Genomic DNA, 21,845 nt, shown 5'->3' on the forward strand with positions numbered 1-21,845 from the left:
TTTATGAAATTGTGAAGGAATTGCAGTGCTCTTTATTTAACCATTTGGAATCCAATCTTTCAGCCTGACCACTATGCTCTGACCTCCTCCCAGCTAATCTCCTTTTCCTCTCACTTTCTTCCTCCTACCTCTGAAACTTTCTCCTGCTTCATTCAACCTCAAAAATGCAGTCCCATGGAGAAGCAGCTATTTCACCCACTTTTAATTATTCTTTCCACTTCTGCTAGAAAGTATCATATTAAGTATTATATTCTCTGTAGATGGTTTCTCAATATCATTTTGGTGCGTCACCTGTAATAGCCTTGTCCTTTTACCTTCTTAAGCTTGAATTCTTGCTAGTCTGAGAAACTGTGTAAGTGTCTTTCTGGTTTATCCTTCTATCTCTTTGTATTATTATTGTGATTTCTTCTTGGGAGTGTCTTGTCCATATTAGAAGTTCACAATGTCAGAACCAAGCTTCTTCTCACATGAGCTTCTCCATTTTTAGGCCACTGTTTCCCTATCATGACATTTTATCATCTGGATTTATTCTTTAAGTATAGCCTTTCTTTCCCAGACTCAAGCCATAGTGAATTATCCTTCTCTTCTGCTTTCCACTACGTCCAAGAGGAAAATATCATGAATTTAGCTATGGTCATACATCACCTTCCTAAAATCCTTCTACATCACCTGAACAATCATTCTCACATTTTGCTTGTTTACAGTCTATTTATTAATTTTCAGTCTGTGCACTGCTTAAGATACAAAATGTACTTTTACCTTTAGACCTGCCAGAGTTCTGGGTCACTATTAAATAAAACTTTGGGTGAGGGAAGGAGATATTTGCAAAGATAGAATACAGAAAATGAGCTTGTTTCTTCCCAGAAATGGAAAGGAATTTTACACCTTCTGCATGAGCCCAATGGCTGATTAAATCCTACTCTCAGGGTCATAGTAAAGCAGCTGTAATGCTCTAATGGTCCTTAATTTTTTCTTACCTTTTAGAATTTAGCAGAGGCATGAAAAGGTAAACTGGAGTAACCACAGCATTGAGTATCAGGAACACTGAAACCTCAGCTTGTGTTTTCTGACCAACAGTCTACAGAGTATTTATCTCATCTTGATCATGCTCCTAAGGTGTCAGTGACAGAGCTCTTCTCTACTCAGCTGTGAAGAGGGCAGGGTTTCCATTTCAGCACTCAACATATTGCTGGTGTGCTGTCACGGGCTGGGTGAAACTCATTAGAGAATGAATAGCTTTTACTGTGTTTCAGCACAAACTAGAATGTAAGTTTCTGAAAGGACTGCGAACCTCAGTTACACAGCGCAGTTGAAAATGAAGCAAGAATTCCTGAACCAACAAAGGAACTAATTAAAAAAACTCCTCAGACTTGAGCTCTACTTTTGCTAAGCTAAAATATTGTTGCAAATGAAAAATTTATGCACAGATAAAACATAGGAGCTCAAGAAATTAACTATGGATGAGGTGCTAAGCAGGAATGACCGTGGTGTAATTCAATTTGGCAGTCCTGGGCTTCAGGTAAACTGGATTAGCTAAGACTAGAAAAATCTGTCAAAGGACTTGAAAGAGATTTAAAGCCCGATGGCTGACCAGAATAATGGCACATGGCATCACAATGTACAGCAATGAAGAATGGACAGACCAATTTATACAACGAAACTACAAGATGTCCTTTCTGCACAACACAGACCATCAATTTAAATGCCAATAAGGGACAAAGAAAGAATTTCTAAAGGAGAGGAAAGAAAACGTAGAGGACACATAAGTTTCCTGTGTTTCTGTTTGGTGAGTCATCTTCTGAGCAAGGCAAGAAACTGGATGCTAGACTAGAGGAGAGGGTTTGATTCTTTATTCAGGTTTTCAACTCTTTTTAACTAACCCTAGTCTCTTGGCTTCTTAACTCATTGAAAAAAATGAACAAAACTCCCTTACACGATGCTTCACTACTAAAGGTGAATGAGTCTTCTGCTGTTGATGATCACTGATTGTAACAACCAACTAATTAGAACTTTTGCTTTCATAAAAGAAGATGTGGTGATCAAAGCTGGAGGCTAACTCAGCAAAGCAACATTCCCAACTGTCACTCCTCATACATATTAAATAGCATCTTCCTAGATATTATCATAATAAAGCAGTGACAGAGTTACAATAACAAAACTAGCATAAGCAAACCATACCAGGTCTTACTACACCTTACACAGTATGAATGTGGATGATACAAAGACAAATTCTCTTCAGCAGCTGCACCAATACAGATTGATACCAGAAACACAGCATAGCCATAAGCCATAACAAAGTGCACCTGAATAGGAAGAAGCAAATGCTGACTAGTTGAAATCATTCCTGGGAAATGCTGAAGGAGAAAAGAGTTAATCTTGGCAAAAGGTTTTCCTTACCCAAATTCAGAGTTATTTGCTACTTTATATTTAAACGCTTTTTGTATTAAAATGAAACTTAGACCGGAAGTTGTTAAAAAAGAAACTTCAAAATCAAACTGAAATATTTCAAGGTAAGATGAACAAAGGCCTGGAGCAATTTGGCTGCACTTTATTTTGTATCTAAACTAAAACCTCCAGATTTGTGAAGTGATAAGGAAATAGTTTCTCACCAACTGCAATAAAGAATACTAATAAACTGATTTAATGAGAGTGATTAGATCACATTTATCCTCTGTATTTTATGAAGCCTTTTGAGATTAATACAGTTGGAAAACTCAAAATGATAAGGAAAAAAAAAGGTAAAATATTAGAAAAAGTGCCAAAATTGCAACATAATCTGAAGTCTTAGGGCTGTGTTCTCCAACAGTAACTTCAGAGCAGTCAGTTTTGTATCTTTGAGGAAAATTCTAAACATCTTAAATCTGAGCGTGAGCAATGTTGTCAATAAAAAGTTGGCAAAGATTTCTGTGCACAAGTGAAATAACTTTGTTCAAGTGCCTTCTCCAGAACTATTCCTTTCCAGTGGAGCATGCTACATGATGCATTTACAGATGATTGATTTACTTTGGGTCAAAACTGGGACTGCAGAAGAAAGTTCCTCTAATCCAAATCCTAACACTTGGGACAGTCCTTCCCTGACTCCCTTCAAAAGATGGCTGCACAATAAGAAGTGTAAAGTAGCACAGATTCAGTACAGAAAGAAAGATGAGAAAAACCTAAAGATGAGAATATAGATTAGGCCAGAGAGCAAACAAAGATACATAAAAATAAACAGGAGATAAAATCTATCAGTGAAAATAACTGGGATCCCAATGAGCTGCACAGCATAATTTATAAGGTATATATTTAAGATTTGCTGCACAGCATGATTTATAAGGTGTATATATAAGATATAAGGGTATATTTTCCTTTTCCTGAAATGTAACATGATTTGGAAGTTTTACAGGGTTGTAAAAGAGCCTCAAGGTACAAAAATTGTTCTTTATTTTAATGCTGCATTACGCTGGACAAGAGCATGTTTACTCAGATGTGTGAGATAACATAAGCCTTCATTAAAAGAAAAAAGAATTTCTTTTAAAATCTTCTAAGCACAGAAAAATACAGACTCTCAGAGAATATTTTTTACATGACAAATGAGAGAGTTAAACTCTGTTATAAGCAAAACAGTGCCATAGTTAGATGGATCACATCACTAAGTGCTCATGAGATTGGTGAGATTATTTCTGCCGAGTCCTGCAGGTCTAGTAACAAGTCCTCAGAACACTCTGAAGCATCTGCTTTTCCTGGAAAAGTAGGAAGAGAGGTAATGATAGAAATTGCCTACTCAGTATGCACAGAGACTTCTAAGTAAAAAAGGCTAGCTAAGGGCTATTGGCAAAGTCTGCTTTGCAATAGCCTCTTATTAAAGATGCTGTTCTTCCAGAAAATGGAAAAGAAAGGAGATTGGGAATCTTTTTGGCATTTATGAGAAAACCCAGGCAAACGATTTTATCTTTTAGAAATCATAATCCACTATGCTTCATCTCTACCATTGTAGAAATAAAATACGAAATCAGCAATGATAGATCACTTCCAAATAATGAAAAGAGGAGAGAAAATGTCTCTGGATGCTTTTCCAGGAGCAAAGCCATACTCTGTCTTTTGAGATAATAATGAAAGAAAATAATGTCTTATTTTCTGTAGGTACAAGTGGTAATTGAATCCTCAAGTCATTTGGGGTAACTATATACCATAGACTCTCTTCACAACCTTAATATGAAATAAATTTGTCATACCATCAAGACAGGATGCAGTGATTGTATCAGTCTGATTTTACTGACTTCTCAAAGCTGGAGTGAATTTTTACCCTTTTGTTAACCATATCGGTACAGACTCTACAGTAGAGCTCAAGTTCCAGTTGTGTGCCACCAGGCTACTGAGTGAATTTTGCGTAACTAATAAAATATTCCTTGGGTCAGACATGGACAGATACTGCTTTGACAGCACAGTGACTAGGGCACTCACCTAGGCTGATGAGACCAAATCCCTTCTCTGGTTAGCACCAAGAAAAGGACTAAAAACTACGGACTCTTAGGGAAAGCCATAAAGAAAAGCCAACAACCACTTATCAGAAGATCCGGGAGACACTTCTAGCTGAGTGACAAGGCTCTTTTTCACGTTCTACATTCAAAATGTCTTCACCATCCTGTTCACATTTCTGAGGTGAGAGACTTTCTTGTCAGGAACTGTTCTTTCCATTCCTAGGAAATGTTTTGTAGAATTGACAGGAAAAACTGCTTTGTCAGAAGGCTCCAGAACATATCTACTCAGTATGGAAAGCTGAAAGCTTGTTTTCATTTTAACATTTCTGTTTCCACTTCCTCATAATGCCCCAGTGTTAAAAAACATCTCAGCAGGGAACTGAGTGCAAACTGAGACTCCAAAGGCTATGCAGATAATTTACAAAGTGAAGAGCTAATCCAAGAACATTAAGCCCCCCAGTTTTAAGTACTGTATCTAACTGCAATATCTGATTTCATAGAGGTGGCAGTTTTACACTGGCTGCAATACAAGTTTTCTTTTTCCTTTTTTTTTTTTAATATATTAATTAGAGTAGGAAATAAATAACCCTGGAATCTGCTAGGAATTTTGACTTTTTCAATTGCTATTGTTGAACATTCGGTATTTGCAATAAATCTTACAGGATTTCCTTGTTAAAGTGGAGAACATAAATCCAATAACTGATAGCAAAATGTAGGCTGGAAAATTCTCTCTCAAGTAATTTGAAAACTTGTTAATCTTCATGCCCTTGCTATTCCACAAAGATTTAATAGCACAGATCTGTAGAAATGTTTCCTGGTAATTATGTTTCATTAATGTAACAGAATCTATCATGATACATTTGCTATTTATTTATTTATTTTAGTCAGTTCTACACTATTGCCAGTTAAGTGTCTTAGAATGAACATACAGTCCTTGATAAAAGATATACCACTGAATTTACAGATGAGAAAGGAGAATATGGAGCTTCCAAACACAAAAATGACCCCATTGGCTTCCAAATCTACAGATATGTAATTATGAGATGGGCTTTAATCAGTTGATCTATTCCTGTTGAGGAGTTCCGCATCGCCTCATGGGCTGCCTGCTCAAAGCCTCCAGACCATCAGATCCACTGGGTCAAATTCTGAGAGCTGTGTGGTTCTGAAATTGCAACTCTTTAGTGTTAAGGAGCCATAAAGGGGCTTGGTATGAGATAAAATTTGATCTTTGGACTACTGGCACTGAGAATTTAGCACAGACTTTCACAGCACGTGCAAAGGAGAAAGAATGAGGGGAAGAGCTCAAACCACAAGAGGGAATTTCCTTCTTTTCCTTATTGGTTTTTGAAGCTCAAACATTTGATCACCTCTTCCAGTTATTAGAGAGATCACACAAGTGTTTTGCATTGGTGATATGGACTGTAATTACAACACATAGTGTTTCCTTCCTTGACTCCCTTAAAAAAGCCTGGCTGCACAGTAAGAAGCAGAAAGGTGTAACACAAAAATATCATGACTTTTTCCACCCCTCTTTTTAAAATGCAGAAGATGCTCATGGGAATGAAATCTATTATAAGACTGGTTTAAATCTAGAAACACAGGCAGTATTCATTTCAAACGTGTGCAAAGGTATTACACTTTTTGCCTAATAAGTTAATGGCACAACATTGTCTTTCTATAGTTAATTTTAAGTGGCACCATGACACCTGAACAGATATATTTAAAGAAGAGAAATATTTTGGGTTGAATTTCTATTCGTCATTAGCACTCTCCATGTACAGAGCTTTAAACAGACTGCACTTTCGTGGCTCCTGTCCATAAATAATGTCATTTGTGGTTCATTGGTTGAATTAATCTGATATAAAATGACTAAATTGAGAATCTGTAGGTTGAGCTCTTGATGAGTTCTGGCAGAGCACTAAGCAGGCAATCATAAGCTTATTAATGAAAAGAGAAGGACAGAAATTGAATTATTAAAGAAGCAAGAAGTAAGAGATTAAAAGTTAATTTTGATAACACAGCTTGCACCAAGTAACAAAATGATTGATGCAAGAAGCTCCTTTTTACTGTTTTCATATGCTGCTTCTTTCAAGAGAGCCATTAGATGGAACTGCATGGCTGTGAAAGGGACAAAATACCTAAGAATACCTTTTTCAACTTCTTGTATTAGCTGACGTTCATGCCTTTGTTCCTAATCTAGTTTGGAACTGGCAAACTTATGAGGAAATGTCTTCAAAGTATAAGTTTTTTGCAACCTTTAAATCAAAAAAGAATGATACTTGCTGATGCTCAGCATGGTCTTGGGTATGGCGTCATCATTTTTCCTAGTGAAGTTTTGGGACTGAAATGATGTTGAATAGGACAGGAAATTCAGCTAAACTCTGCAGAAAACCACTTCCACGATCAGAGGAGGCAGTTTCCCACCCAACAGAACCACAGATATATGGTAGAAGCTGTGAACTATCCAAGGCAAGAGATGCAAACCAAGAGTATGGCCTAGCTCATTAGACTTTTAGCTGTTGTTATCAATGACTTTCACTAGCGCTTTAGAAGCAATAACAGAAAAATCTCAGAATTGTAATGGTAAAATATGGAACTGTTTTATCAACAATAAAGATCAGTCTTCGGTAGGTTTAAAAGTTATATATGTTAAGTCTGTATCATATTCAAGAGACATGATCGTAAGCAGCAAACTGACCAACATTAAATAAAACATATAAACTAAAGCAGTACTTTTCAGGCCTAATTTGTAAATTCTACACAAAATACATTGTTTGTAATATTCACTGCAATTGGAATATATAATTCCATTTATCAAAAGCAGATTTTAAAGTGCTGCACATTTAATACTTTCTCCAACATAATGGGATGTTGGAAAGTGAAGAAAAGCTTTAATAAAATTCCTTTGCTGTAAACATCAGTGCCGATCTTACAAAAGCAGGCCTTTTAAAAAGACTTTTCTGCTGAACACATTGATGTCCTGGGGCTTCTACAGCAAAAACCAGCAATAAATTTAGAATCTGCAGTAAACAGATTATTGTATAAATACAGAATCATTTTCAGAGCATTGGAGGTCATTTGTAAACATTAAATAATAATTTCTGACTGAATGGATTACTCAACAGATTTAAGATAGGGATAAACAGCAAAAATACAGACACATATTAAATACTATTACCAGTTTGCTTCTAGCAATCCTATGGTTAAGAAATTTAGCATACAGAAAATACAAAGAGTGTGAATCAGGAAATACACCCTTAATACATCCTTACCACAGCCCATTAAACCAAGAAATACTGTAGATTCCAAGTCCTGTGAGGATTAACGTAGACATAGAGAAAATCAGCCAACAGCTCAAGGTGAAAAACTATGCATGGCACCTACAAGGCCAATGGTCAAATGTAGTCCTGCTGACAGGCATATGGAGAGCCTGTAGAACTGTGCTTGTCCCACATCTAAATATAGCTACCTGTTTGTCTTTTAATAATAGTGATAATGATGATGTGTTAAAGTTGTTTGACAAAGCACTGAAAAGCCAAGAATTACCAAGCTACTCTGTGTGCAAAAGCTCATGTCTTCTTACAAGATGTGTACAAAGGCAGTGAGTCTATTCATTTGTTCATCATTCATTTGTTGGCAATCTCTTGACATTTGCCAAGCAGATGACATTTATACCAATTACTGTTTTCATTGCTTGCTCACTTCAGAGTGAGCAAGAGGAGCTTTCTAAACAACAAAAAAGCCAACATCCCTTATGTCATAAACTGATCACAAGAGCCAGGAATAGACAAATGCCATAGAAGAGGTGACTGAACTTTTAACTCAGCCTTATTCCAGATACCTCAAGGGAAACAGCTTTTGGATGCTAACTTAGTTCTGGATGCTAGCTCTTGGCAAGTTGGTGAGAGCTGTATCAAGAGGCTTATATATGATCAATTCTGCAGTCAACAAAAGAACCCACTGAGACAGTAAAACCATTGAAGAACACTGTGTTGCCCTTCTTTTACATTTCATATATTTAAGCTTTCCTGATGGCTTGGGTTCCCTACGAATCTGGTGCACAAAGTTAAATTCACATACTAACTTTCAGACATGCATTTTCCACCATTATACATTTAAGTTTCATATTGGTCAGATCTCAGAGCTCTAAACACTGAATTTTATATATAGTTTCTATGAAATACCCAACTAGGTATGTTGCAGTTATTTTAGTCTCCCTCCTCCTTATCCTTTTGTTATCATGTTCATAAAAAAGCTTTTGCTCAGAGAAAGGTAATCTTGGCTATTGTATGTTTCTACTGAGGACAAAAGAGATATATAATGCTATGTAGAAATCCTTGAAACAGTGAATTGCACATTTATCTGCCATATGTATCAATCCAGAGATGCACAGAACATCAAAGCCAGAGCTGCTCTCCAGAAAGCTCAGCTGAAAGCCTACCTGGAATACAGACCTCCAAACTGCAGCTATTCTACCAGGGCTCATGGAAGGACAACTACGGGTTTAAAGCAGGCATGGACAGAACAAGCATTTAGAAGAGGGGATTAATATAAGAAATAAAGATTACAATCTCAAGAAGCAATGACTCAGAGGGAATATGATACCTAAAGATGTGTAAAGAGTTTAAATAGAAAGAAGACAAAGTGATAGTTTTGGGTTTCATTCCTTCACTGATCTCAGCATCAAGCCCAATAAGCTCTGCTACAAAGGAAAACAGCGACATTCAAGAGAAATGTTTTCTTTAAGAGAGCTTTCTTGTAAAAAGGAAGCCTGGCAAAACCATAGGTCATGATTTCCAAATAAATACTGAGGACCCAATTAGGAAAACTCCTCATTTTAGCTGGATTCGAATAAATTTAGTCTGCATATTACCAGCTTCCTAACCAGAAAGGTTGAGATGCTAGGGGTTTTTCTAAACGGAGTAGAGGGGGCAATAAACCTTATTATCTTTAAGACAGAACTTGGCTGGCTAATGAAAAAGTTTATATGATACTGTTGCAGAGGAATTGGACTTAATGATCCAAGAAGTCACTTCTGGTCCGTTTTTATATACTTCTAAAAGCGTACAACTAGAAATACTATGAACAGGAATATTACAAAGCAGTTTTCAACCCATTCCATAATATTACCTTTATATGCACAAACTACGTTAATTAAACAGCAGAAGATAATAGGTTATTTTCTTATTCTATTCAATATAATAACTTTCTGATGATAACAAAGGTATCCAGAGGTACCGAGGTGGTTTTCAGTCAGTGCTCTGATACTGGTCTAAAAGGAATTACGCAGCAGGAGAATGTCTCAATAACCATTGTGTTTCCTTTTGTGCTCACAGCATCCTTACAGTAAAGTAGAGCACAGTAAGATAGGAGCTGCAGCATAAAAGACGATGACCTTAGCAGTAAGACATTCACCCCAGCTGCCAGGCTCTTGGTGACTGTGAATAAAATAGAGCAAATTCCCTGTTGATAGCAAGAACAAGTTCATCCGTTGCTGTTGCCAAAGCAGAGATGAGGACTACACATGCTAAAATCCATTATAAAAGAGTTACGCACTATCCTGTATTTTAAAATTTACTCATGTCCAATGGGAGACAGTCACCTTGCACTACTCTAATGAGCTCTAAAGCTGATGAAGCATGACTAGCAGTAAGTCACCAGCTCTGGGGAGGGAAGTGCAGTGCCTAATTGGTCTGGGGATGCAGAAAGTTTCACATCTAGGCTGTTGGTGACAATCTTCTACCATGGGAGGTATCTGTGCTTTGCCTGACCATACTTCAGCAAGTCTACATTCTTTTGTGGAAGTCTGAAAATGCATGAAATGCCAAAATGCCCGGTGCAAAACTTGGGCAGTTTTTGCTTTGAGTCAGGAACCGTACTCAAATTCGGCTTTAAAGATGACTGCAGTTTTTAAAAGCCAAAGAACATGGATCATTCCTTCTACATGTTTGCTAATATTCAGGGGTCTTTTACCTCTGAGTTTTGAAATACACCAGTCTACAGCATATCTACTGCTCAGGAAAGCCAGAAAGCAGCCTAAAAGGTACAGGAAGTCTTGTCTATTGAGGGGAGATACCAAAGCCAGCTTCCTCCTAATAAATGGAGGTATTTTTGTGCAGAAACTCCTGGCAGCAAGTAGGTCACTCTCATGACTCAGAACAGAACTAGCTCATCATCTTGACTGGTAAAAGCTAGTCCCTCCACAGACTCTCCCTACAGTCTCTTTAGTTAAAAGCAATTCACTTTAGGCAGGATTGAAAATGAGAAATGGACCACTTGGAGAATGAGTCCTGCAGTTTACAGATTATCCTGTTCAGTAGAGTAATATCTGCTTTTAAAACCAGCGAGGGCTGTTCCAATATTATAGCATCCTTGGACTGAATCCCAGGCTGTTAAAGATGGAGACTGACTTGGAGGAGAAGTTATTGACCTTTGGGAGTTCATGCCTAGATCGTCATTTTCATAATCGAAATCTTAAAAATAACTGGAACAGGGACTAAAGGATAGAGCCAGACTCTTGTGTTGCTCTCTTTTAATATTCAGTGGTCCCCTTGAGCACTTGCAGATTGATGGCACGCCATACCACGTGCTCTCCGTCTTATTAAAAGGCAACTTAGCCCACAGAGGAAAAACAAACATTCCCAATTTCCATGTGTCTGCTGCAAAATCCAAAGCCTTTGCACTGTAGCAGAGGCATGCCTTTGGTGTCAGGCAGTCCAGAGATGAAATACTTTTAAAAGCTTTTATGTTTTCTCTAAGGACCCCCGCGCATCACTTGCACACCACTTGCACATCACACTATATGCTGTGACCTCAAAGCCCCCCTTCTCTTTGATTTTCCTGGGTTCTCATTTATTTTTCTGGACAAACAACATGAGCTACAGTTAAACTGTGCAATGTACCATAAGTGATTAGATAGCAGAAAGAGTAATACTCTTTCAGAGTAACGCACTATAGTTTACAAATTACAAAAAGAAAAGCCATTTACTCCATCCTGTTCATGTCTAAAGCTTTCATTCACAGAGGATTAAAACAATTCTCCAAGATCCTGTCAGAGGCACCCTTGGGAATAATAAGCCTAAACTTTGGCAATTTCCCCAGTACAATATATTTGTTTGGGAAAAAACCCTGATGCAACCTGTTGTGTTGTTGTGTTTAATCAAATATTTCAACGCTCCTTCTTCAGAAGCAAAAATCTATGCTAGTAGATTAGAGAAATCAATGCTCGGCATTTGAGGTGGACAAAATGTTTTTCATTAAACCATTCTTTTTACTAGGGAAACCCCAGATTTAGTGACTCCAAAGCACAGTTTGCAGAGGGGTGTAAATACTGTTGTATTATTATCTGGAAAAAAAGATCCAATACAGTAGAAACGGTTTTATTTTTTTCCTATAATAAAAGTAAAAAGATTTTCTTTTTGCTCTGAACTGGGCAGTTTCCTTCCCTTAATTCTGAAATATTAATAAACAAAAGAATTCCTTTGGTTTCCCTAAAGAAACCTTTAGTAAAAATTAACTCTTAACTGTGGAATTCATCCCAGAACTTGTGAAAAACTCTGCGGATGTGAAAAATGATTTTGATATTTATGCTCCCTGCATCCAGTGCACCCATTAACAATTTAATCTTCATAACAATTTTATTATAGAGCCGCATTATCCTAAATTATTGAGCTGAGTCCCACATCTCACCATTAAATTTACAGGGGACTGTTACTCCATGAAGGACTCAGTGTCCCCGAACATACTTTGACATGCTGCCTACCCAAGATGGATGAACAAACTGCGTTCCACTGCAGCACTGTTGAAAATAACTGCATTTTTCCTCAGCTAAGACTAAATAAGAATTGAAAAACCAGTATTTTTACAATAGGTTTTCCAATTTTTCTGCATAATTTTCACTGTTTTGCATCCGCCAGCTTACAGAAAAGCAACAAGACTTCAGTGAAAAGGGAGAAATCACCCTATTAGGAAGGCGCATCCCTTCCCTCTTCATTTTAGCCCAAACTAAAGGAAAAGTAGGGATTTGCAGGAAAGATGGAAATAATAAAAGCTTACTAGAAACCCTAGTTGGATAGTTTCCACGGAGAAAGTAAAGAAATGAATAAACTACACAATGGTCTTGTCCTGTTACTGTCTGGGTTCTTCTGTCTTCTGCTTGTGGTAGTCCTTTCAAGAGAACTTGTACAAGCGAAACGCGCACAGTTAACTCTGATAAATAAACCACCAGGAAGCTGAACAATGTTATTTTGTAAAGATCCCTCTGGGATATGTTTTTTTTTTCCTGAGTTGTACTTAAGGCACAAGTGAACAACCATTATTTTTTTTGAATCAGCATGAAAATGAGCAAGGGACCAGGAAAAAGCTATGAACACAGCAAGGCTAATTGGGGAGCAAGCAGATGTTATTAGTAGATCCAAAGAGAATTAATCATCTCCCAGGTTTGGTTCTACACAACAGCTCATGCAGATTGTTCACATATTCAGGTTTTAATAAACATTACCACATAAATCATGCAGAATTAAGCATCACGAGCTTAAAATCAAGCCCTCCCTCACATCTTTCAGGCCACTGAGAACGTGGGAGTCATGTTTTCAGCACAAGAAGATGTTCCCCCAGAGGAGCCTTTGGTGCTGTGCCAACCTTCATTAGCGTTTAGCAAAGCAAGCAGGAGAAAACACAGATATGCATGAGTCAGAGGAGAGCAGAACAACAGGGTTAGGGTTTATAGACCCTATGTTCAGTGCAATTTAAAAGGTAGCTGTTGATCCAGTGCATAGACACCGAGGAATAACAGTGTTTAAAATCCTTGCTTATGTGCACAACTTTTCAGTAAATCCCTAAAAGCGCATTTGTTGCGGTCAAAGACTGCACTATAAAGCTCCCAAGCACTTCTTGAAAGCAGATGGGTCACTGGCATTCCTGCAATTATTAATTTTCCTCATTAGTGAATTCCCTTTTGGATACAATATAAAACACACAAATAGCACATAGAATAGCAGTGGTGTCAAAATGCCCTGTTTCACATATGGGGACGTTTTACTGAACTTGTTTAAAACAGGGTCCAGAAATGGCGTGTCACCTGCAGGATTTATAGAGGAAGAGAGGGAGATTTGTCTGTTCATTGTGGCTAAGTGTAGGTGCCATCACTGCCACATTGGTCAGCCCTAGCTTTTGATAGGTAATTTAGAAGAACAGATGTTTTATCTGGGAACATGTCCAGATCTTCAAAAAAATCATGAGGAACTCAGTAGTGGCCTCTTGTGCCAGCAGCAACAGCCTCAACAGTAATGAAGAAATACAGAATAAAGAGCTGGATTTCTAAGTCACAGCAGAGAAGCAGCGACGTTGCTTGATTACCTTTATGAGTGACATAGGCTGCAGTGATGAACTAATTGGTGATTGAGAGTTAAATGGACTGAATAAAGCTGTAAACCCTGGACATGTTAATATGCCCGTTATATTTTCATCAATCCTCTTTTCTCATTCTGTTCCTTTCAAAAAAGCCCAGGAGTGACATCTTTCCTTCCCATCACCTGCACTCGCAACACCAGCAGAGGCAAAGGGCATCAAGCTTTAGAGGACTGCAAATGTATGAGAAATCTGTGAGCGATTAACTACTGCTTTTCATGTAAAACTGAACTAATAACAACTTTTCCTCATAGATCATGTTCAAACTGAAAGGGGTTTTAATCCATACAAAAGATTCTGTAAGGCTTTATTGTTAGTCCGAGGACTATTAAGCATATAAGAAAGTACTTTGAAATTTGTCTTTTTCATACTCTTCAATCACTGCTCAGCCTTGCCTTTTCTCTTAGTGCCCTGTCCAATTTGTACTGGAAACACCTTAGAGGATGTCCTGACAAAACACTCTTATAGAGTCATAGAATGGTTGGAGTTGGAAAGGACCTTAAGGATCACCTAGTTCCAACCCCCTGCCGCATGCCGTGGGATTCTGTCTGAAACACCTCTTGGACATCTTCTCCCTTATCTTCAAGACCAGCACTGCTCACCAAGTGACTGGGGAAGGGAGGAAGAAGAGGGAAGCAGGGGACTGACCATGAGGGACCCAGGCTGCCCCTGGGAATGGGACTTCCAGAAAGCTCCTTCGGCAGCCCTGAGAGAACCCAGGACCAAACCCACCAACACTGTAAGCTGCTCTCCCAGAACCCATCCCAGTGCCCTGTGAGGGGATCCCACACCCAGCACCATCATGTCCATCATGGGTAGGATCAAAGCCACTGCCCTCTGAAATATGTGACAGCCATGCTGTCAGATGTGAAAGTCTTACTGTAAAGGCATGAGACTGAAAGCCTTGGAGGCTGAGTTAGCCATCATGGAGCCAGGGTTTGAGTAAATCTAAAATAACAAGCTTCCATTTAACTCAATTTCATACGCTGTTATTGTATTCCTGCAGTGATTTAAAAAGTGCATATCCCAGCACAAAGGAAACAAAACAGGAACGGCACTGCATTGTCACTGGTGAATTCAAAGTTAGCTACACTATACCTGGAAAAATCCAGCTTCCTTGTGCTGCAGCAATTCAGTGGGCCAGTTAATCAGGTGCTGCAAATCAGCGTAACTCTGTCTGGAAGCCTCAGCAATAACGTCAAGATGTTGCTCTCCAGATTACTTTTTGCTGAGCCTACATGCTTTATAAAGCCACTACAGCAAGTTGATAATGATGCATGAAATGAAAAATCCTTCTGAGCATACCCAAAAGCACTGTGGATGTGCAAAGCAATCGCAATGGTGCTGTGTTCCTTGATGGCTCTTACTACACGTATGTCCACACTAATATATCCAGGCTTTCACTGGTTTTATATAGGTGCAGCTCCACCTCTTGTAATGAATTTTACTCCTGATTAACACAGCCTTAAATATGAGTGGAGTCAGACATACAGCAGTATTCAGGTCAGGCCCAGAAAAAGGAACAGAATGTTGTGGGACTAAAGATGAAAACCATTAATGGTGTCACTCCACTGATTCAAAGCAGCAGAGGATTTGGCCTAGTTACTTTCCTCATTGCCACGTCCACCCTCTGAGGCAAGGGTAGCTGGGTATTGTGAGAATAAAACCACTTTGGGGATGTATGTGCCACTATCCCACATCAGCAGTGGTTCTTCCAGCATTACAAAACTTGCTGGAAACTGGAGACTTTTCAAAGTAAGTTTTCAATACTTTTCTATTCATCTCCATAGACACTGTGCTACTCAAAGGTTAGCAGAAATAGCTGCAGGCAGCAGAGGGATCGTAGAGAGATCACAAGAAACACAGCCTGGTTTCTGGAAAAAAAAGGAGATTCAGCTCCTCCTCTATACTATTACTCTGTACCACTTTGACCATTTTGGGGGCATTAAGTGTTGGAAATAGCTCAGAAAGCATTTGGCTCAACATCTATGGCTATATATCATAAGGACTACTATATAATGCAACTGCTTTAAATCCATCTTAACCAGAAAATGTAAGCTATATAATGCCAAAAACGTCATTAGAATGTAAGACTGCACATAGCCATACTCCTAACATCCTTCCAGGGTTCATTCCATATTGAAAACCAAAGATTAAACATACTGCCTCACACACATTACACCATTAACTTTGTAGCATAAATCAAAGCCAGTATTTTCTTTACTGCACTGGCTTCCTCAGCCAGGTACCAGGGAGATGAGATGTAGTGCTAAGTATGTGGGAATCAGATCATCCTGAATTCAGTTTGGCTTAAACACTTGTGGAACTACGATCTCGGCTGACAATGACATTTAGGGATCTGAGTTGTTACAGGCAAATTTTTGCATCCCTACAGAATAGGATAGGAAACTGGAGACAAGTCCCCAGATTTATCACTCAAATGTAATGAAAGCAAGGCAACATATTTGTCTTAAAGCACAGAGCAACCACTCAGAGATGCTCATTACAGCAGTACCGGTTTATTTGACATCTATAGGTAAATGAAGGGGCTTATTTAATAGAATAGAATCATAGAATAGTTTGTGTTGGAAAGGACCTTAAGATCATCTAGTTCCAACCCCCCTGCCATGGGCAGGGACACCTCACACCAAACCATGCAACCCAATAGAATCATAGAATAGTTTGGGTTAATCACAGGATAGTTAGGGTTATTTCCTTGGTTTTATTCTGGATCTTGACTCACAGAGACTCTGGAGATACTCCAGATCACTTTCCTTCCTAGTTCTACTTGCTCTGCTTCCAAAATAGGGCAATGTTAGTTTGTTTTCTCTAAATTTGTTTATAAATCTCTTGATTCTTCATTGTTTGTAGCAAATTTCAACCTATGCCCAGTAGGCTTTGCTTTGTTTATTCGCAGCTTCTCTCAGTGAAGTTCTGTGGTCCGATTTGGACATCTTGGCCAATGCTTTTGACACATTAGCTATTTCATTTGCTCGTAATTCAGTCATCCAGCAATCTGATCTGGAGCTTTCTGTAATTATGTGACTCCTCAGGGAGCTGCTCCACAATGCTCCACCAACATTTTCCACTTCTTCAGCAAATTCAAGCAGATGTTTGATATATATATAAAGAACCCCATCTTTAATAATCTCTTTTTTAATTGCTCCTAATTAAGTTATTGCAACTGTAGATGTCTCATATTTCACAATGTTTCATATTGCACGTTTTCAGACTTCAAAATCTGCACAGTTACTGCTCTCTGGGAGGAGAAAACCACTCCCAGAACTGAAGGAGCATTCTGCTCTCCACATGGTGCACCATATTCTAGTTCATCTTTTTGGAATCACCTCCATTATAAATAATAACTTTAAAGTAATGTTTTAAATTATGGGGTTTAATGTTCCTTTTGGAGTTTTCTCGTTTCATTTCTTTTCATCATGCTGCATGCCTATGAAGACACAAAAACCTCGACAACATGAAGTTTCCTTACCTGTGTACCAGCTGCTTGCGGCTTACACAAATAGCAGTTTCATAGTCATGAGTGACACACACTTTATGTGGGCTGCACTTCACCTTCAAACATGGATCTTTAGATGGATCAAGGGCTATAAAAGAAAAGATACATTAAAAAAGAAAGTGAGAAATGTATATAAAGTTATCTCTTGCTTGGCAGATGACAAAGGGTTAGAATGAACACTCCCACTGCTGAGTGAATAAATGCTTTGCCATTTTATAGTATATGCTGCTGTTTTCAGACTGCATGTTAAACAGAGATCGACAGCCTGAAGACTGATTATTGAATAGTGATTTGAGTATAACTTGGCATTCACATTAGTATTAGACATGATACTTTGGGATAAAGTTCTGGTATAATAATCATGCAGTTCATTTCCTAGAAAAGTTATGGTGGAATAAAACACAATCACAAGTAACAAAATGACTAGCATTTTAGAAGCTATCTAATAACTGACATGCAATGTGACATGCAATCCTGCACTGGAAAGTGCAGGATACTAGGGCTTACCCTCTGGTATCCTCTTTATGGTTTTGATTAGGAAAGATCCCATGAACCTTCCTCCTGAACATATCCCTTTAGCAATCCTCTTGCTAAAATCTGGCTCACAGCCATACAGAGAAACTTCATCTTTGTGTAAGAACTGATTTTTAGATAGCTTTTTTTGGGCATTATTTTGTATGGATTTGACTTTCTGTTCCTCTACAATGTATCCTCAAATCACATTTTACCTCTTCTCTCCCTCCCCAGATAATGGGCCACTCTTGGAAATGAGCAACTTTAGTTTGGTTTTGGGGACTGTATAAAGCTTTTATTGCACATTACCATAACTGAGTTTCCCATTTTTACAGAACCATTAGAGAAACTTTTAAAGGACACTCTTTGAAGTACAAGAAGCTTCACTTCACTATGTACCAAATCTCTTTATATGACAGCAAATGTCCTTTCATCAAGCAGAGGATTCTTCTGTTTTCCTGCCGTGCAGCTGTTTGGTGTTGGTTTAAACAGCCATAGCTACAAGTTCTCACCACATTAACACCCATTACACATTTGTGATGGGCAATTGAGCTTCAGTAGTGCATATGTATTTAGTGGAATGCCTTTGGTGCAAGACACTGGGGAAACCGTAAAAACAAAACAAAAGTGTTAAAAGCTTTTCTTTTTAAAGCCATTAAAACTGATGGAAAAGGGAGACCATGTGTTTCCTTACCATAAACAGCAAGGCATCAGCATCCCATGAGTTGCCATTAGGACAATACATAGGCACTGCGTGCGGGGCCAGGGTCGGCCCCACTGAAAAGACCACAGGCTGTTGCCTTTTAGTGTCTTTTCCAAGACAAAACTAACAGGCTGGAGGCATAGCCCATCCCCTTCTCTTTACCTTCCCAGAACACACAGGGTAAGATCGACTTTCTTAATCCTTTTACTTTGCTCTCACTGGAGACTGAGGCAGATACATGGCAGGGATTGAAATGGTAAGCCACAATTTCCTCACCTATTCTTAAGATGCAAACCAGAGCGAGATACCCTCCTTCTGCAAAGCCTTTGATGAGTGAGCACTACTTGGAGCATGAAGGGTCACCAGAGCATTGGTTGAGTGGGCTGATGAGATTCAAAGGTCACATCCACATAAAAATATGCAATGACCAGAAGTTTTGCTCGCCTGCAGCTGGCTTTGCTCTTTTACTGGAGCACATGCACGTTGTCTGCGTTTTGCTGGTGACACATCCTTGATGCAAAATGCTGCATCAACAGAAACCATTGTGCAAGTTGGCTAGGAGCCCAGGGCTAATAGCTGCCAACATTGCTGGGCTGCTGGTGAGTGCTCTCTGGCCTTGTGCTCGTAGTTTTCTGTCAGCCAGTTAGTGGGAATATGGGTTTAGCTTTGAAGGTCGATATGATTTTGTCATGAATAAGAGAAGCAAGATTTAGGCCCACCTGGTCTAGGGGACATCTTGCACAGTTTCAATACTTAGCATTAAAGAACTGTATCCACTTCAGGAATTCCTTAAGTCTTCTAAGGCAATAAAACCGCATGCAATTCTGAAGTATGTGCTCTGAAATAGCATCACACAATACACTATTGCTTAAAAAGACCCAACTTTCAAATATTTTGCAATTAAAAAATTGTGTATTGAAAACCGATTCGGAGAAAACTCCAGGAACAAACTTGCCAACAGAGTTTCAAGTTGACAAGCAGGTATTCTTTACTGCGGCGCCGGGAGACACGGGGGATAGCTCCTCCTAACGTGCGTCCCCGAATTGCTATGCAGGTCATCCTTACATGGTCACCGAGCATATTACATCATTCTCCAAAAGGTTTCCGGCATGCAGACAAAATGTGGTGGTCTTTAAGGGTCGTTTACTTTTCCCAACAAGCTTAATTAACATTACAGACATCGCAATCATCCTGGCCTTCTACTTATCAGTTAGTTTAACTGCTCTCATCCTGGGCATCCGCTAGTCCCAGATACTCCCCATCCCAGGTCCGGTCCTTCTATTCTGCTTTTCTCACACCTTTTGTACTGAGGCCCTGAGGGCCTGAAACTATGTCAACTACCTCCAAGCACCGCAGTTATTTTCCATTACAAAGCCGTCAAACTTAACATTACTTAGAACTGATTACATTTGGTACTTTTGTGTCTCCTTGTCTCAAAACGGAAACTATTGTAGAATGGTCATCAGTTGGAAGCAAAGGGATGGGAAAAGATGTGGTTGAAATCCCAGTCACTATTTCCATTTATATAAGGCCTCCACTTCACTTCTGTGTCTTGCTTCTAAAATCTGAAAAGAATTACCTGGCAATAACAACAAATAAAGCTCTTCCCTTCTTGCATGTTGGATGAATTATTTCATTCATGGTGGAAAAGCTCATGAAGATCTTTGAGTGGAACACACTATAGAAGATCATTTATTGTTCATTACAAGCAGCCCTTACACACAGTTCAAAAACAGTAGAAGGAAGTTTATTAAATTGAAGCAAAACTGTGGGCTATGTCAGAAGGCACCCAAAAACCGCACAATGTGAATTATTATTTAAGGAGTTTTTTCCCCACTTATGCAAAATGCGTGATCCATATGCACATAAAAGGTCAAAATAGGGATTTCTATGTCTGCAAAGTTCCTCAAGATATTAAGTAAGTTTGGAAGGTTGCCCCTCCTGCTAAGCAACACGAGCCCTAAGGAGAGCTTGTAATAAGAAACAATTTCTGGAATATGCTAATCAAAGATCCTGCTTTGTTAATCAGATTTCTACATGACTAGGAGCAGATGCTCATCATCTGCAGAAGAAAAGACCCTTGGGAATAAGATGAAATGCAACAACCGTATTTGTCATCACAGTTCTTTTTGTCCTAAAGCGATGAGTCTGAAATCTTTGACAAGGGAGAGCCAAAAGTACAAATAAATAAATGAAAGTGGGAAGAGGAGGAGTGAGGAAAAAAACCACAACAAACCTGAGTTTTTTATTGTAAAGATGTTATTCTATCAGCTTGAAAAGAAAACTGCAGCCATCCTTTTTCTGTGTCAAAGAGTTTGCATACAGTTACTCAGGTCTGTCTGCACAGTAACAATAGAAATACCTTAAGCTTGGCTTTAATATGTGATATGTTTAATATTCCACTTTTTCTTTAGACTGTGAAGGTGAAATCGATGTGGTTGGTTAATCTGACCTGGCAGTAGCTGACGACTGCTCCAAAACTTCTGGAGGGGATATATGTTCAGGCAGTATTACAATTAAAGGTTTCACATGAAGATAAATTCTTTCATGAAACCCCACTTGAGTCACTATCTTTTTGTGAGTCCAGCCTTCATATTTTCTTGTCCTGAGCTTCTCCCATGCTGATCAAATCTCTGCACAATTGGTCTCCAAGGGAAATACCCATCCCGGGAGACAGGTGGCTGAAACACAGGGAAATGCAGCACTGCACATCTCTCGGTATAATAATTTTCAGAAGCTTTTAGCCCTGGGAAAAGAAAACTTAGAATCTCTGGAGTTTTATCTCACTCAAAAACCTCACGCTTCCTCACTGCACACCTTCATGTTTCTGTCGATGACACTTGTTTTCTGGCCTACCGTCCTGGCACTCTGAGCTGTGAAGTCTCTTCCTGCCTGCCAGAGCACAAGTGAAGAAGTGTTTAGATGGACTCAAGTTTCTGCTTCATTGGCCACAACACTTCTGTAGGAAACCTGTACTCATAGGTTAGCTGATTGCACTGCAAAGGGGAAAGGGTTTCATATGTAGGCAGTGACCCAAAACCTGTGCTGGGCCCATTTGTAAAAATAGAGGTGTGGAATCAGAATTCCTGCCACTGAGAGAATAAAGACTTGCATTCCCTTTTTTTGCCGAGTTTTTATTATGCATAGCAACCTAAATTCCCTCTTAAAGCTTTGAATCCTCTGTGGTTAACTTACAGAGATACCAGAGTAATTGGAAACAATAACCACCAGTGATTGCATCAGA

General features: G+C 38.9%; 1 protein-coding gene across 1 annotated transcript in view; it reads right to left on the bottom strand.

The window, feature by feature from the left end:
• Nucleotides 1–21,845, bottom strand: part of SPOCK1 (SPARC (osteonectin), cwcv and kazal like domains proteoglycan 1) — a 287,668-nt gene that overhangs the window by 101,194 nt on the left and 164,629 nt on the right. The window contains exon 4 of the mRNA XM_061457033.1: nt 17,359–17,473. Within this exon, the coding sequence (XP_061313017.1) occupies nt 17,359–17,473 (115 nt within the window). The remainder of the gene's footprint in view (nt 1–17,358; nt 17,474–21,845) is intronic.

The sequence above is a fragment of the Pezoporus flaviventris genome, unplaced genomic scaffold (genome assembly GCF_033815535.1).
Source record: "Pezoporus flaviventris isolate CSIRO_AGI_PZ_B2104156 unplaced genomic scaffold, CSIRO_AGI_Pfla_v1 ptg000023l, whole genome shotgun sequence".
NCBI lineage: Eukaryota > Metazoa > Chordata > Aves > Psittaciformes > Psittacidae > Pezoporus > Pezoporus flaviventris.